The following is an 18,840-nucleotide window of genomic DNA, read 5'->3' as shown; positions in this document are numbered from 1 at the left end:
AGCAAAAGGACGACGGATCGAATCTCGGAGTCGGACATGAAAATTTTTATTACTTGCAGAATTATACATTTCACCCATAATAAAATGAGCATTAAAACATTTTATATTTCCGTGGAAAAATAAGAATTTATTTCAAGTTAAATTTGTGAGCAGTGAAGCAAAACGAATTGGGCACATGGTTGTCCGAATACCTGACGATTTGAATAAATCATACGACACGTCTTTAGTATGGAGTTAGAGAGCTTTCTCATACGTATAAAGAAATCTCACTGACCTAAAATCCATTACGAAATAGGACCTATCAGAAGCTTCAACACTACGTCTGCTTCACTTCGGTGAACGATGTATCGATACTTCCTATATAAATTTCACTCACTTGACGTCTAGTCAGTCGACCGTACTTGGTTTGTTAGCTAACTATATTGAAGGGGTATAGACGAAAAATATGCAAAATCCAGTTTTCAGTTTTATTAGGAAACGAAGAAAATGTGACGCTCTTATGTTTCAAAATTGTTGAACTTTTTGGGGAGTGGGTAGATAGATTTCACTTATCTGCTGTAAGTAGTGACTATTGCTGTTAACCATTGCTTTCTTTCATTTTTCATTTACACATCCTATCCTCTTTCAAGTTCGGTTCCACATGTTATTCCACTTAGTGTCATATATTTTGTTTGATTAAATACAAATTCCTCAATCTCTTATAATATGTCCAAATTAACAAAACGGTTCTCTTGCTTTCTTTCTAATAATGATGATTTAGATATCAAGTGAGTTAATTTTAAATAAACTTGCAACCAATTTGTTAATTACTGCGAGCATTAAGTTCTTCCTCATGGTGCGTTAATATATATTCTTAAGTGTTTACATTCTAATAATAATAAATATTTTTGCCAAAATTAGATATAATTGCAGTATACGAAGGTTAAGTGGGTAATAAAGCAGTTCAAGCCAATATCTTACTTCAATATGTATCGTAGATTACAATTATCGTTAAAAGAAATTGAATATTCGCATCCAAAATTGATTTTATCTAGGTAGGATGGATAGTGATGCGCACGAGACAAGATTTGAGGCCTTCTCGTCTCGATAATATATTGTAAAAATGATGTCTAGAAACTAAAAATTTATATTTTTCTTTTGGAAGAGCTTTGTCTCGACTCGAATTTTGTAAGGAAAATTCTGCCTCAACTCGCCTCTGCGCATCCCTAAGGACGGACAGTTTGAAGAATCCAGTATTCCAAAGCTGGCGGGGTAACCAATTACACCATTACGCAACATCTATTTCAGATACAGCCATTATTATACACTTCATTTTCACAAGCTTCTTCTTATGATATAATAACTATATCGATTTCCTACTTAAATACAATTATAGATAATTGTTTTTTACGCAGCAGCTAATATTCATGCTATACAGTATAAAACAAGTACAGATTCAATGTAAATAAATAAAAATGTAAGATATTACAGATTACTGGCATTGCGATTTAATCCGATTTTAAGCAGTACATATTTTCTAAATAATTGTTCAAATTGCTTTATACGAATCCAGATTATGAGGTACCCTATCTTTTTGTAATGCAAAAAAATACTAGCGCGTGTGTGTGTGTGTGTGTGTGTGTGTGTGTATTTTAGGGAACTTCCGGGCTTGATCCCACCCCTGAAATTTTATCTTTATTCAAATAAAATATTGTAAAATGAATGAAATATCTTGCAGAATGTTCACATTTCCAAGAATGAAGTTAGCAAAGCCCTCCGAAATATATATATGAATAATTTTCGTTTTGGACGTGTGGTTTTAGGTATTCAACTGTGTTCACATTTCTCATTTTAGCGTTTTCGTATATGAATTATGGACATTAGGAATATGGACATTAGGACATGAAAATATGGACATGGCGGGCTAGTAAATGTGACAAGGATGTGCAAAGTGACAGTTCGTCGGATAATGTGTTTTAAATCACTTCACAGTAGAAATTTATATTTATAAAAAAGTTCTCATATATTTAATAAAAAAGGAAAAGAAACTTTCCGCACGGAGGCTCAAACCGTCCCCTTCGCTTCAGAAATGTCAGTAGCAGTATTAATCCCGCTTGACCACAGACGCAACTTACAAGAGATTGTGTTATAATATTGATAATACAATCGCTCCAAACACAGGTTCCTACTTGGAGGTTTAAATATCCATTTTCTGTCGCTTTCAGCAATTTCTACTTAAGACAATGGTTGCTTTGCATATTGGTACTGTGCAATCAATATTAATCTCACAAGGGAACCTTCCGAAAATGATAGTTGCAGTGAAAGATGTGGCCTATGCCAATTGAAAGAGCTGTAAGAGAGATGAGCATTCCCAAAAAATTAGCTGCCCATAGCAATAGGTTCAAGAAATATAAGGGGTGGAAGTTCGGAAACAGCAAGGTTGGACAAAGGGGAAAAGTGCAAATTCCGCAACAACCAAAAAAAAAAAGGGGGGGCACGGCAAAATACAATGCTGGCAAGTGACGTATAGAAAGAGACTTGCCACAATAGGCAACAAATGAAGGCCACCAGTGGGGTTAACAGTGTTGCCAACTGCAATAAAAAGTACATGTTTTGCAAAGAGCACTATATGAATTGAGTGCAATATTCAGTGTCATGTAGAACATAAGATATGACGTGTATAATCAGTGATACAATCTAACAAGAGAGAATAGAAAAAACAGAAGTACGAAAAATACGGAAAACACGAAGTTGGCCATAATGCGCCACATTTGATCACGAGCTGTGCAAATTAGAATGAACAAAACAAGAAGCACCAACTATGCAGGAAACCGACGTACCTAGAATCGAAGAGAAAAACGAGTTCCAAATATGGCAGCACTGGCCATGAAAATTCAGACAATTCTAATATAGTTAAGCCACTCGCTTCACAAAAAGAAAATTCCGGAAAGAAGCATTAGCCTTCGCATCATTTGTACATGCTCGTTCACATTGTACGTGCAATTGTTCGATGAGACAATGGTCCAAACAGAAGATACATTTGCAGTGAGCACAGCGGAATACTGCCAATCCGTCATACATGGTACAATGATCCTCTCTGAATGTCTCGAAACAGTACTCTAGAGATATCCTCTTTGGTGGTCTCTCTATCACATATCCACACCAGTAGAAAGCAAACATAATCAAAGGCTTGATCTGCTGTGTGTTGCTGTCTGCAGTACTATCACCGCCTATATGATGTATCCAAAGTGTCCCACCTAACTCTGCGACTGAAATAGTTTCAAAGCGAAAAAAAAAAAATGACACATCCAGTTGTGCAGGAATGTACCCATGTCAGCGGGCGAGAAACTTCTGTGAGACGCAAGTGCCCCCAAGTCCCCCATCATAGGGTCCCAGGGGCCAACTTCAAACTTTCAAATAGCACCATCGGTCGAGTTATATTTCTTTCGATAAATCATGGAATATGCAACAACGCATATCAGAAATATTTACTATATGGGATTTCAAAATGGCCGCCAAAATATCTGCTCGGTGACAAGAACAACGTGCATTTTTGGCGGCCATTTTGAAAACCGTGCTTCATATGGCAAATGTTTCTTATAGTGTTGTATCTATCCAGAGAAATATCATCCGCCCCCTGTTCGCATTTGACATGTTGCGGTTGACCCCTCGAGCCTTATGATGGGGACCCTGGGGACTTGCTTCTTACAAAGTTTTCTTGGCCCTCGACATGAGTACATTCCTGTGCAATTGGATTTGCAACATCTCTTTTCACTTCGCAGCAATTTGAGACCACAATGTTCGATGCCATGTTAAGACACAACATATATTTGTGGCGGCCATTTTGAAAAACATGCTTCATATAGCATGCTTCAAATGTTTCATTTTGAAAAACATGCCTCAAATGTTTCCTATATGTGTTGTTGCATATTCCATGATCTATCGAGAGAGGTACCACTAGGTCCCTGTTGCCATTTGAAAGTTTGAAATTGGCTCCTGGGGCCCTATGATGGGGATCCTGGGGGCACTTGCTTCTCACAGACGTTTATCATCCCCTGACATTGGTACCTTCCTGCACAACTGGATCCGTCACATTTTTGTTCGTTTCTCAAATCTTTCAGGTCACAAAGTTTGGTGGGACACCCTGTATATTCCCACATACGACCCAACCATGACATAATGTTTACTTCTATTATAGGTTGTTGCCTCAACCCAACCATTCCATGTTTCCCGACTTGGCATTGCCTCAATCACTCTAGCATTGATGCATTCCGAGTGATGCCTGTTGCCGGAATTTTCTTTTTGTGAAGCGAGTGGCCTAACTATATTAGACTTGTCTGGATGTTCATGGCCAGTGCTACCAACTTTGGAACTCGTTTTTCTTTTCGACTCTAGGTACGTCGGTTTCCTGCATAGTTGGTGCTTCTTGTTTTGTTCATTCTAATATGCACAGCTCGTGATCAAGTGTGGCGCATTATGGCCAACTTCGTCTTTTCCGTATTTTTCGTACTTCTGTTTTTTTTCCTATTCTCTCTTGTTAGATTGTATCACTGATTATACACGTCATATCTTATGTTCTACATGACACTGAATATTGCACTCAATTCATATAGTGCTCTTTGCAAAACATGTACTTTTTATTGCAGTTGGCAACACTGTTAACCCCACTGGTAGCCTCCATTTGTTCCCTATTGGGGCAAGTCTCTTTCTATACATCACTTGTCAGCATTGTATTTTGCCCTGCCCCCCCTTTTTTTTTTTTTTGCGGAATTTGCACTTTTCCCCTTTGTCCAACCTTGCTGTTTCCGAACTTCCACACCTTATATTTTTTGAACCTATTGCTATGGGCAGCTAATTTTTTGGAAATGCTCATCTCTGTTACAGCTTTTTCAATTGGCATAGGCCATATCTTTCACTGCAACTATCATTTTCGGAAGGTTCCCTTGTCAGAAATAAGTAGTTTGATTTTGTTATTACATTTTCACATCGCTCGGATGACAGTACGGTTTGCCGCTAGTGTCTATATAAAGTACGGCGGGAACATGCAAATTCCTGTGTAAATATCTGCGGGAATTGTGACGGATCTAGGCTCACTTTTTGGGACTTAGTTTCTGAACGAGTTTTCAGCTTTTTGTGAAAAGGTGTGTACGCAGGAGCATTCTCAAAATCAGAAACGGTCAGTCTGAAATACATGTTCGGCGTGTTCATGGCGATGATTTTGCTTAGTTACTCACACTTATCTACCCTATCGGATTAATCACGACGGTGAGAATGAAAATATGAAAATGAGAGGAGGGAAGAGATATACGTAAGCTTCTATTTGCGCGGGAATGTTAGAATTGAATGTAAACAAGAAGAATGATAACATTTTCGAACTTGAATCAGCTGTAGAATAGAGGCTTAAGGGGTCACAACCAGGGACGTACCCAGGGGTGGGTCCTGTAGTTCAACCCCCCGAAATTTCGACTTTTGTGTGCATTTAGCTTAATTTTGGGGGGTAATTTTAGGAATTTTAATATGAAATACCGTCATATTGAGTTTGGACATCCGAAATAAATTTCTGCCTGTACTACTGGTCACAACTTAACGAATTTGGTCTTTTCGAAAGACTGGTTACTACCAGTGATTTTTTTATTCCGTTGGTGTATGAAATGCTTTCAATTTGAATGAATTTATTGGAATCATTTCTGCAACAACTACTTGTATCACCAGGATACTTTTGTGCATATGTATCTAGTTGTGTGATACTTTTATTTATCTGCATACATACAAAACATATACACATATGTGTGTATATGTGTGTTAGTGTATTTTTAATGTTAATTAATAATAAGTAACCTTAAATTCAGAACTTTCATAAAAAATTTAAATCATTAAGAAGTAATCACTGTAATTTAGAACATATGCAGAAGCCAAACTATATTTTGGATTTTAATTACAAACATTAAACATATTGTTCATCTTCACCGATCAATATTGAGAAATTCCCGAAGAAGATTTCTTCGGAATTTCCGTTACCTTTCACAAAATATTTGTTTTCGTAAAAGAATCGAAATGAAAATATTTCTGTCGTCACATACAGAATAAAATTACAGAAGTTTATAATTATTTCTGAAAATTATGGTGTACCCATTTCGAACATTTTAAGAGACCGTAGTTTCTAATATATTTAAATTTTATTCTTTGTTGATAGTATGAAATGATGTACATTGTTTAAACAGCATGGAGAAAATTCCATGAAAATCCTCCTGCAGTAGTTAAACCGTGTTAGTCATGGAATTAGTGTACGCTGGTATTGGCGTTGGAAAGTTCCGGGTCTCCTGAGCACAGTGATGATGTAAGAAATAGGGTCCCGACCATGAGGCCCCAGAAACTGGGTCCCAAAAGTTTGAGTGGGTGTCTTTTCTATACGCCTATTAAACATGGAATTGTTGCAAGAAGGTGATGGCGTTGGAAATGTTCTGGTCGTTTGAGCACAGCGGGAATGTTAGAAATCGGGCCATTGCCTCGAAACCCCACAAATGGGCCTCCGAAATTTTGGCCTCAGGTTCATTCTGTTTCTCTTTTAAGCATGAAGTTGTTGGTTCCAGATGGTGGCGTTGGAAAGCTCTGGACCCTCTTAGCACATAGGTGATGTCAAAGATGGAAGCCGGGACCTGAGGAACAGAAATTATGTCCAAAAATATGGGCTCGGGTCTCTTCTATTTGCCTATTAAACACTGAGTTGTACTACGGTGGTGACGTTTGAAATGTCAGGGTCGATTGAGGACAGCAGCAATGTCAGAAATAAGACCTTAGATTCGAAGCGCTAGAAATAGGATCCCGAAATTTTGGGCTCTGGTCTTTTATATTCGTCTATGAAGCAAGGTGTTTGTGGAAGCAGGTGGTGGCGTAGGAGAGGTCTTGGTCCCTTAAGCATTGCGGTGATGTCAGGAATATGATCCGGGTGCCAAACATTTGGGTTGTCATGTAAACCTTTGCTGTGTTTCAATCTCAGAATTTGATTACGCGAGATAAAACCATCAATACAGCTATAAATATTGTTCTATCTTGCGCAACCACGTATTTAGGTTGAGCCAATTCGGGACATCATTTCTGGAGCTTTGAGGCCAGGAACCGATTTCGGATATTACCCTGTGCTCAAACGACTAGGATCTTTCCAATGTTACCATCCGCGTCCTCAACTGCATTTTTAAAAGGGGAATAGAAAGGATCCGCGTGTAAAACTTCAGGACCCCGTTTCTTGAGCTTCAAAGCTAGGGATCGATTTCTGACATCACATGTGCTCGACGGATCAATACCTTTCAAATGCCACCAGCTTCGTCCAACAGCTTCATGTTTAATAGGTGAATAGAAGGAACCCGAGCCCATAAAGTCAGGGCCCTATTCCTTGAGCTTCGTGACCTGGGCCTGATTTCTGACATTACTACTGCACTCAGGGGATCCGGACCTTTCTAACGCTACCACTCGCGTCTACCATTTCCATGTGTAACAAGGTCTTCCTGACGTAGGAGAATCCGCTCCATCCTTTTTTCATAATTATTCTCCAAATGGTTTTGTATACAAGGTAGTTTTGTCAAGTTTAACAGCAGGTCTAAAATAAGCCTCTTCAGAGCAGCTGTTATTTGTTAAAGAATACATATCGATCGCTTTTGACTGCTGCAATGGTCTGTCCAAGCAGCTTGGTAAAAGAAAAAGTCAGCGTAGCATAACAACAAAAAGATGTTTCTCTTATATGTTAAAAATAAAGGCGCTGAAAGGAAAAGTAAAAGAAGAAACAAGGTCAGTTGGTTAGTTCTTTGTAGAACAACTGATAAGACATTTTTGTCTTTTACACAAATCATTTTTGCCAAACTGTTGCTTGAAGTCTTTTTACATTATACATTATAAAACAACATATACAGATTCAGAGAAACCCACAGAAATTTTTAAGATGGGTGAATTATATCTTTATTATTCTGATGCTTTATTATTATTATTATTATCAATAATAATAATAATAATAATAATAATATTTACCAGAGTTAGTAGAACAGCTTCTCTTTGTTGGTAAAAATCGTAATTTGGCATTTATTAGAAGTAATATGACTGGCTCTAGAGACAGAAGAGAGCGAATCTTATTGCCAGATATAAAAATGAAAACTTTGTTCAACAATGACTACGTATTATACGAGGGCTATCCAGAAAGTAGATTACGTTTTCGTCTGTGTCCGCTAGGGGCGGGGCTAGCGCGGCCATCTTGGGGTCAGAGCGTTGCGCAGCTCAGTCGGCATCTAGCCGTGCTAGTGAGAGGTTCGTGCTGTGCTCCGTTAAGATACTGTGACGGTTTGAAATGTCTGCGTTAATTGAAAATCCCGCGAGCTGCGAGGTGCGTGCAGTAATAAGGTTTCTGACAGCAAAAAACTGTAAACCGATAGAAATCTATCGGCAGCTGTGTGAAGTGTATGGGGACAACATTATCACTGAAGGTGGAGTGCGACAGTGGGTCATAAGATTTAAAAATGGCCGAACCAATGTTCACGACGAAGATCGAAGTGGGAGACCCAGCAAAGTGACTGCCGAACTTGTCGAAAAAGTCGATGTTAAAGTCCGTGAAAATCGAAAGTTCACAATAACGGAACTTTCTTTGAGTTTTCCACAAATTTCGCGAAGTTTGTTGCACGAAATCATCAGCGAAAAGCTTGGTTACCACAAGTTTTGTGCAAGATGGATTCCAAAAATCTTGACAGAGGACCACAAAAATCAGCGAATGGCTGCAGCGTTGCACTTTTTGGACGCCTACAATAAGGATGGTGACTCTTTACTCGATCGCATCGTTACTGGTGACGAAACATGGGTGAAACACGTGAACTGTGAAACGAAATTGCAATCAATGCAGTGGGGGCACACAGGTTCTCCCCAAAAACCCAAGAAATGCATGCAAACAATGTCGGCAAGGAAGATGATGGCGACTGTTTTTTGGGACAGAAAAGGTGTGATTTTGGTGGACTTCCTGGAAAGAGGCACTACAATAAACGCTCAAAGGTATTGCCAAACTCTGCAAAACCTCAGAAGAGCAATTCAAAACAAGCGCAGAGGAATGTTGAGCTCTAAGATCTTGTTGATTCACGACAACGCCCGGCCCCACACGGCAAATGTCACGCGTGAAGTTCTTGAATCTTTTCAGTGGGAGTTGTTTCCTCATCCACCGTACAGTCCCGACCTGGCACCGAGCGACTTCCACCTATTCCCAGCAATGAAGAAGTGGCTGGCTATGCAGCGTTTTGATGACGACGAACAGCTGCAAGAAGAGGTAACGAAGTGGTTGAAGTCGCAGGCGGCCGAATTTTTCGACGAAGGAATTTCCAAGCTCGTACATCGCTACGATAAATGCCTTAATTTGAATGGTGACTATGTCGAAAAGTAGTATTTGTGTGTGGCTTTCATCTGTATATAATAAAATTTGTTTCCTATACTTTGTTGATTTTTTATTCCAAAACGTAATCTACTTTCTGGATAGCCCTCGTATAAACAAATGTATTGATTGCACCTTTTTAAAAGAAAAATTAGTATAATTACAAAAAATGCATTCATTTAAAAACTCTGGGCAAGTAAGTGCACCCTCTTAAACCCGCTTGAGAGCGTTTGTGTCCAAATTCAAGTGAAGCTACGGTGCCGAGTTTGATTCCCAGTGGGACCTCATGCGATTCGGATCCCACGTTAATCTGTAGGTCCACGTCTCATATAGCCTCGCTGCTGAAAGGGACGTTAAACTCAAAATCAACTCAACTCAAGTAAAGTTAAAAGAATGATAAAGTTTTCATCTGTTTTGGCTTATGAAATTCTACGTTTAATGAAACTACATATCTGATAATGGAAGCATCGTCAGAAATACAGTATCCAATACAGCAAACATTTCGTGGAGGATTTATCTCATGATAAATAAATCTATTGCAAGTTGTTGAAATAGGTGCGTAATGCAGAAATGCTATTTTATTGGGCGTGAACTTGAGGCTTCTGGAAGCGCAAGTTGTGACCACACATATTCGCATCCTTAACCATCATAAAATAAAGAAAAACAATTTATATTTCATAACATTCACAGATCAAGCACTGAACCTATTGAAATCTTACTACGTAATAATTAATGAGTGATTGCACTTTTCCTTTTAAAGCTCATGGTATAGGCTATCATAATATAAATTGTTACTGATGTAGTGTGTGCTAATGTTTAGAAAGATGGATTTAAAAAAAAAAAAAAGATTGAAAGGATTACGGTGGTCTCGAACTGCCGCGTAGAAGACATGTAATTTATTAACCTGTCTCGCAATCCACTTTTTTCTAAAGTTAACTGATGCACCGAACGTGCCTCATTAATTTGCTTATCTACTTTTTAGTACGTTTCTACTTACTTTTACTCGCTTTTTACTTGTTTAACTTGATTTTTCAATAACATAGAACGACTGGGACACACGCACAAAAACATCGAGGACAGTGAAATTTCGAAAGCTCTCCCACATGGAGTCAAACCCGGGACCCCGTATACCAAAGGCTCACGTGCTGGCCACTAGACCAGGGGGAGGACACCCACTCGGCCACAGAGTTAGGTTATGCTCTTTACACTTTTTCATGCTGTCTAAAGTATAGGGCAATCTTCAATTCACATTGCCGATTTGGATTTTCTAACGAGAATTGTTATATTGCAACTTAACTTGGATGTAGAGGGCCGCGGTGGCTCAGTGGTAGAGCGTTCACCTCTGGTGCATGGGGTCCTTGGTTCGATCCCAACTCGCGCCAAGTGAACATTGTGGTGGACTAACACCGTGTGCGTGGGTTTTCTTTGGGGTAATCCCGTTTCCTCCACATTCTTCATTCCACCATTTTCTTCAGTTCTCATCACTGTCTCCTTTAGCCTAGCCGGCATAATCGTGGGACGTAAAACTTAAAATTTCATTTAATTTAATTTGGATGTAAAATCCTGAGTTAATTAGCATTTAAGAACTTTGCAGTACTATGTTGTTAGGAGATGAAAGTTGCTTTGATTTTTTTTTTTTTTTTGCTTATATCATCATTATTTCCCATTACTTTTGCATACAATTTTAAAGAAATATTAGTTACAAACTTCTTTCTCTTAAGAACACTCAAAGAAAAAATATACGTAACGAAACAAAGTTATTACGGAAAAGTATGATACAGTGTAAGAGCAATTTTTCTTTTTAACACAGTTGTAACTGGAAATTCTATAATAGTCCCCATCAGCACCGACGAAATTCTGTCAACGTACTTTTAGGCCATGGATTTCATCGCTGTAGAACTTGGTGGGCCGTGAAGCGAAGAAGGTATCAAGTGCATTTTGCACCTCTATTAAAGATTTGAACTGGCCTCCTCTATGGTGATTGTCCAAGGAACAGTCCTACTAGGTTAGTTATAGTGTATTACTATAATGAACACTACACTGGCGTTTAATGAACACTACCGAATTTGCAACCGAACCACGCGGAAAGAAAGGGTGTGTGTTCAACTTTTGGCATGATCGTAGATGTCTCGGAACTCCCCTAACAGCATTGAAAGTTGAAATAATATTTTTTGAATATTGTTTCCTTTGAATTGCTAATATTTATAGAATGTTGAAAATCGGCCTATTTTTGACCGCCCATTGAATGTTTATTGAATATTGAAATTATGTTACTATGAATATTTATTAACCCAAAAATCAATTTTGTTCACAAGTTGAATAAATATTCATAGAATATTGAAATTATGTTATCATGAATATTCTATGAATATTTAATCACCCAAGAAAAAGTTTTGTTCACAAGTTAAATAAATATTTATATAATATTGAAATTATGTTACTATGAAATGTTCTATGAATATTTATTAAGCCAAAAGAAATATTGTTCACAAGTTTAATAAATATTCACGTAATATTTTTCATAAATTGAATAAATATTTGGAAATATTTATTTTGCACTACTTTTGACTGTTCATTGTATGTTGAAATTATATCACTATGAAATATTCTATGAATATTTATTAAGGCAGAAAGAAATATTGTTCACAAACCTAATAAATATCCATGTAATATTATTGATAAACTGAAGAAATATTTGCAAATATTTATTTGTCATTATTTTTGATAGTTCATTGAATATTCACTGAATGTTGAAAATACATCACTATGAAATATTCTATGAATATTTATTAAGCCAAAAAGAAATATTGTTCACAATTTTAATAAATATTCATGTAATATTTTTGATAAATTGAAGTAATTTTGCAAATATTTATTTTCCACTATTTTTAACTGTTCATTGAATGTTTAAATTATATCACTATGAAATATTCTACGACTATTTAATAAGCGAAAAAGAAATATTCTTCACAAGTTTAATAAATATTCGTGTAATATTTTTGATAAATTGAAAAAATATTTGCAAATATTATTTCTTTATTATTTTTGACTGTTCATTAAATATTAAATTATATCACTATGAAATATTCTATGAATATTTATTAAGCCAAAAAGAAATATTTTACATAAGTTTATTAAATATTAATGTAATATAATTGAAAAAATATTTGCAAATATTTCATTGTTTTGAGCGCTTATTAAATATTCACTGAATGTTGAAATTTTATTAGTATTAAATATTCTGTGAATATTTATTAAGCGTAAAAAAAATAATATCCAAAAGACAAATAATTGTTTTATATAATATAGCTGACTGAAATGCTTTATGGATATTTATTGCATAAAAATATATAGTTTACAAATTTACAAGTACCAATTACTTTCATCAGCATCCCTCTGATTGTATATTACTATAATCTCTCATTTCAGAAACAATGTGTTTAACAATAAGTTTAGTAAAGTAAATATTTAGCTCCACGGAGCATTTGAACCACATTTTTCACATCACTAACACTATATACACTTAATCCTTATTAATTATTCTTCTCAATTTTTCTTTTTATATGATAATTTCAAAATGTTTGTTGGTATGTATAAAATCACTTTAGTCATTAACAGGATTTTCTTCGTTAGTAGGTTGTGCCTCTGCTGTTCCTTTCTCCGTTAGCCTAAATACAAAATTAGAAGAAAATTAAATTCATTCAATAAACTTTATTATGCTGAAACTAAGCTGTAAAAAAATGTACTTATTTTTTCCTATTCCAACATTTGGGATGTCATTGTATCTATTATCCTATCTCAAAAAACTAGTAACGTCAGAGTCTAAAGGTTTGCTTTTGTACTCATATTTTTTTCTTAAAGGCAATAACACAATGTATAGGGAAGAGGCAATAAGACAATGTGATCTGAAATTGTTTCACATGAATGACTGTGCATACTCTAATTGTACACCATATACAAGCAAATTGTACACAACAGTCAAGCTTAGGTTGTGGCTCATATATAAGAATACGATTATATTCCGTTCTTCATAACCTTCCTGCACAAAGACGTAAAGAAAAGTCCTGAGTTATGATCCTTTTCATATACATTCCGAAAGGAATTAAATCTTCAAATTCCGGATTTATGGAAACATCTTATGGTTCATAAATAGTGACGTTGGAAATACATTTTAACGAAAAAGATTGATTTCACACTTTGTGTTGAACAATTATAGGGAAAGTCTGAAGATATAATTTTATTTATCTTGAAGTGTTTTAGGTTTTGAGAAAACAAGAAGATAAAGTCTTTCAAAACATCTCCACAAGTTTTAGGGAAACGCACGGAAGAGCTAAAATCATTCGGCTGACAGGTAATCTAACCTACTGCTGCATTGATTAGTATTGCTGGTTTGTTTGTTGATCAGTGAGTTTGCGAGTATTTGGTTTCATTTGTCTCTCAGCTGAATCAACTACTCCGCTGCGGTGAAACGGACGTAATCATCATATGGAATTTCCGTTTATGAAAATTCCTTGCCGATAGTACGACAAGCCGGTAATTTACAATCTCCATCACAACGTTCAGTTAACACCAGAAAATCTGTGTACTAGTCGGAAACAGAAGCTGGGATTGCGAACACTAGCAATACAGAAAATGGGAGGTTACAACAATGCTAATAGTACGTGAAAATAATTTTTCCACACATATATTGTGTTGCGGTTTAGTCAATGTCTCTGCACATTTTCAATTATTAATCTGTAACACTCATCTCTTGTCTTGAAATTTATGGAATATTCAATTTTCAAGTAAACGGCGCCAGCACTTAACAATTTTCTTACTAGAAAAATCTTTTGCCAAAAGCTATAAAATTCCTAACATATGCATACGTACTTATTTGTATAAACAAACAGTAATGAATGGGACCCTCGTTTGTACCCAGTTCGCACTAGTGAACTGTGTGGTGGACAAAGACCATGTGCGAGGGTTTTCTCGGTGTTCTCTCGTTGCCTCCCACTTTTTTCATTCCTCCATTTCGTTCATTATCACCGTCTCCCTAAACCTCGTTCTATACATAAACACCTCTATGACGACTGCATTTTTGCAGTTTCAACTTGTCAGCTTCTCGTCTATGTTTGTAAACAAGAAGAGTACAAATGAATTCATTATGTAGAGGCAGCGAGGCTCAGTGGTAGAGCGTTCACCTCTAGTGTGCAGGGTCCCTGGTTTGATCAAATCTCACGTCAAGTGAGCTTTGTGGTGGACAAACACCGTATACGTGAGTTTTTCTCGGGGTTCTCCCGTTCTCTCCCACTTTCTTCATTCATTTCTCATCATCACCGTCTTCAGTATTCGGTGCATAACTTTGGGACGTTAAACACTACTTATTGGAATGATGTTTGAGTGAGAATCGTACGACCGGGTCCACATCTCGTCAAGATGAAGGAACTTCGTGGCTATTGCTTCCAGAATGTTCCCGAGATTCTGAATACAATAGATTTCTCTGCCAGAACCATCAACAGAACAGGCGCTGCTACATGGATACTTTGAAATCCACATTGCTGGTAACGAGTTGTTTAGAACACTCGCGACTACAGAAGTATATGTTTTGTTTTAGTAGTAATTGAATTGTTCTATTAAATTTCTCACCAACGTAACTACCTATAATCAAAATTTTTCCCCTCTGCATACTAATTTAGGCAACAAAATATATACTTACATGCTGTTTTTCCTTCGGCTTTGTTCTCTTCGAAAAGGAGCTTGAGATAACCACCTTCCAACTACATCAATTATAAATGCCTCCGTCACCCCATCTATCCTCTTTTCCATGACAGAAGCTGTTCAGTGAACAAAATAAATTTTAAATTTAGATCCTCAAAAATACATTTTTTTTAAATTAATGTACTAAAAGTAACACACTTACTAGTTAAAACACAAATACCACTAAAGGGAAGAAGACACCCGCTTTGTCTAATGGCTAGCACGCTTACCTTCTGTGCGCGTGGTCCTGGGTTCGATTCCCGGTGGGGGTACAGTTGAACGAAAAAAAAGTGGTTCGGATTTCACTACAATCAATAGGTCCCAGTCTCCTTAACCACCAAGGCATAACCAAGGAACGTTAGGAAAAAAAACTAAAGCAAAGAATATAAATTATAATACATATTAGGAACTACGAAGATATTCTAGTGAAACGCTTGTATATGTAAAAGACAAATACATCAATATTAAATATGAATTAATTTGATATAAATTTTACATTTGTGAAATGGACATAATATACGTTTGATGCCTTTTCCTACATAGTTACTGTTAACATTTTACAAGTAAAAAAAATTATTATTGCTGCAGTACAGTTTTTCATACTTTCTTACATGGTTACTACAAGTAAAAGAAATTTAAATTTGGAGCAGTAATTTAACTAGTACAGCTTTTTGAAATGATTTTGTTTATAATTACCAGGTTTCGCGACATTCTAAACTAGAGATGATAATTGACAGAGGGTATTTTTTTATTCGAATCATTAAAATATTCAGGTAGAGTACCGATGCATTACTTGACCATAGGCGTAACTAGAGGGGGCCAGGGGGGCCTGGCCATCCTCAAACCAAAGCTGACCCTCTGATTCTTTTTACTGGACGAGAATAATGGAATAAATTTACCTAAATTTACGCATAACCATTTTAGTGGTGTTTGCATTTGACCCACTTAGTGACTATATTTCGTCCACCCATCGATTATTTAAAAATATGATCTAATGCCTGGATGTAATAAAATCCCTGGACCGCTGTGATAGTGGGTAATATAGAAACCTCTCAACTTGCGCTATACGTTTCTTTAATTGAATAGCTTCATTAATGTAAACTATTTTTGTACTGTTTCAAGTAATTAACATTATTGACGTAATAAGTTATTCTTTATATATATATGAAAAGCCAGTATTATGACATATTAATGTTTGAATAGTTAAGATTCTCAGAGCAAACTCCTGTATTCAGGTATTGTAAAAAAAAACAACAGAAAGAAGAAGCGGTATCCTTAAGGTTCTAATCTTAAGCGATTGTTGAACTTCTACGTACAAGGACAAGCATATATTACCCACTCAAAAGTGACTATTCGACATCTTCCGTTACATTTATTTTAATCGTTGCTATTCAACCCTGATAGGCTTCTTTTCAAACAATTTAATTGGTTCCGTTTCTTTCTCTACTTTCTACATTAAAATTAGTTTCGGCGAGGGTGTGAACCCTTGATAAGGATAGATCGTTACATTTGCAGAGCGAGCGTGGAAATACTGACAAGAACAAAATTTTAACTCGTGTTATTGTATTTAATCCAGAGGTATGAGTAGCAAAGAGAAAACCGTGAAAGTTATTGAAGGTGTGAAACTTAATCCACAAAATTTTCTCAGTTAATTTATAATCACTGTATGCGTATTTAAAAAAGCTCGAGTATTTTGCTAAGGGACCGCAGTGGCTAAGTGGTAGAGCATTTGCCTGTAGTACGTGGACCCTGGGTCGATCCCAACTCGCGCCAAGTGAGCCTTGTAATTAATAAACAAACACCGTGTGCGTAGGTTTTCTTAAGATTCTACCGTTTCCTCTCACTTTCTTCATTCCACGATTTCCTTCAATTCTCATTATCATAATCACAATCACACTTAGCCTTGGTGCATAAACCTGGGACGTTAAATTAGATCCATTCTTCCCCATGATTTTCGGATTCGAAATTTAGGAAAAATGATACTTTATACATAAAGTAATTGCACCAAGTTTTATTCATCCGGTAACCTTTAACTTGAACTCAGCATTGTACGAATGTCTTTTTGCAGCCATATCTTGGAAAACGTAACCTGATGTGTTAAAAAAAAAAAAAAAAAATCCACAATGAGCACCACAACAAGTCCGCACAGAAACACCAAAAGCACGTATTATTAACTACTTTACTAGTATCTTGTTACGTGTTGGGCTAACAATGAGCACAAAGGCAAGAAGCTAGAAACTTGACAGACATGTTGCGCGAAAACAACAAAGTGGAAAATGCAAGGAAAAAGACACTATTGTGTGACACGACCACCTTTTGGATCCAAAAGTTCCGAAAAAAAAGTGCGACTTATACGTGAGAAAGTACAGTATTTCATTTAATTTCGAGTATTTGCTGGTGGTGTGTTTGCTACTAAAATGAAGGGTCCAGAGATCCAACTACTGACCATGATTTCTTTATGGAATCTTTACAGATTCTATTGTATTATTATTATTATTACTGTGAACGTGGACGTGAGGGCAGGGGAAGCGGAACTTAAGGTATTATAAAAGCATTATATGAAGGCCTTCTAAAAGGTTCTTCCAATTTTCAGAAGTAAGGAGCCATGCCCCCCCCCTCTCCGGGAAAAACATTCTGGTTACGCCACTTGACACATTTTTGGCTAACTGATCTCTCATCTTTTGTAAATGTATTTTGAAACTTAGGAGACATCTACAAAATTGATGTTCTCAGAAGCCTAGGTCTTTTAAACAACTAAGATTTCTATTTTTATGTGTAATGTAATTCCACAAGTTATATTACAAATATATTTGTCACTGACTTCTGGTCCATTGAAGCAGTATAACAAAATCCCTTCGCAAATTAAATGGAATGAGAGAAATGAAGTTAGATTGCATTCTCTAAAGCTGTGTTTTTCACAAAGTAAAAGCAAAAGTAATTAATACTTACAAATTAAAAGTTTACTCAGATTGGGATAAGTCTTCGTGAGAGATTTCTTTCCTTTCCTTCCGACACAACTAAAGTTAGAAGCTATTTGGTCTGTGAGGAGTTTTCGACATATCCCTCGGATAATGTTTGGAACCTTATTTCCTCCTATTTCCATTAACTTCTGTCTCTGTAGGAAACAGAATGAAGCTTTTGAAATAGAACTTACTACTACTAATCAGTTAACATTTAACAATGTGCAAATATTAGCAACTAACGAAGTATCTATCTGTCAGTATTCACTTAAAAGCTTCGTTCCTAAATGTAGCTTACGTTGTCCTTCGTCGAATAGCTATATAGCAGCCCACAGCAGGTCACAAAAAAATTGGGGAGATAGGAAAAGTTAGGGGTGCAAAATGACTATGTTTACTGAAGGTCTATCTATATTTTCCTACAGTAAAGGTCCCTATGTTAAGGGGCCACACGATATTTGGAGGCCAGTATCCCTAGCCCCTTTGGTTGTGGGCTTGCTACATATTTTGTAACAGTGTGAAATATAGAATACAACATCCAAACAAGAGACTCAAGGCAATATTAAAAGAAACATCAGGATGCTGAATTAAAACGTGAAAAGTCTGATACAGACTAAGGCACTGACCAAGCTTAAAGTATACTAAAATCAAAGGCTCGAACACACAAGGGAAACTACTAGTTTTAATGAATATTACTGTATATAATGTAACATTAGCACATGAAGCAACTGTGCTAAGAAAAATCTTCAATATATAGGGAAAAGGAAAAAAAAA

The 18,840-nt window shown here is 36.4% G+C and overlaps 1 protein-coding gene across 2 annotated transcripts in view; it reads right to left on the bottom strand.

Annotated features, from left to right (window-relative positions):
• Positions 1-12,687: 12,687 nt before the first annotated feature.
• Positions 12,688-18,840, bottom strand: part of LOC145670286 (uncharacterized) — a 46,953-nt gene continuing 40,800 nt past the window's right edge. For both annotated transcript variants that reach the window (XM_081738731.1, XM_081738732.1), the window contains exons 2-4: positions 18,059-18,224; positions 15,069-15,186; positions 12,688-13,041 (exon numbers count right to left, since the gene is read on the bottom strand). In XM_081738731.1, the coding sequence (XP_081594857.1) occupies positions 12,978-13,041; positions 15,069-15,186; positions 18,059-18,212 (336 nt within the window). In that variant the 5' untranslated portion in view covers positions 18,213-18,224 and the 3' untranslated portion in view covers positions 12,688-12,977. The remainder of the gene's footprint in view (positions 13,042-15,068; positions 15,187-18,058; positions 18,225-18,840) is intronic.

This window comes from Thermobia domestica, chromosome 14 (assembly GCF_964235325.1).
Source record: "Thermobia domestica chromosome 14, izTheDome1.hap1.1, whole genome shotgun sequence".
In the NCBI taxonomy this organism is placed as follows: Eukaryota; Metazoa; Arthropoda; class Insecta; order Zygentoma; family Lepismatidae; genus Thermobia; species Thermobia domestica.
Note: the sequence above shows the minus strand (reverse complement) of the source record. Positions and strands in the feature narration are given on the sequence as shown.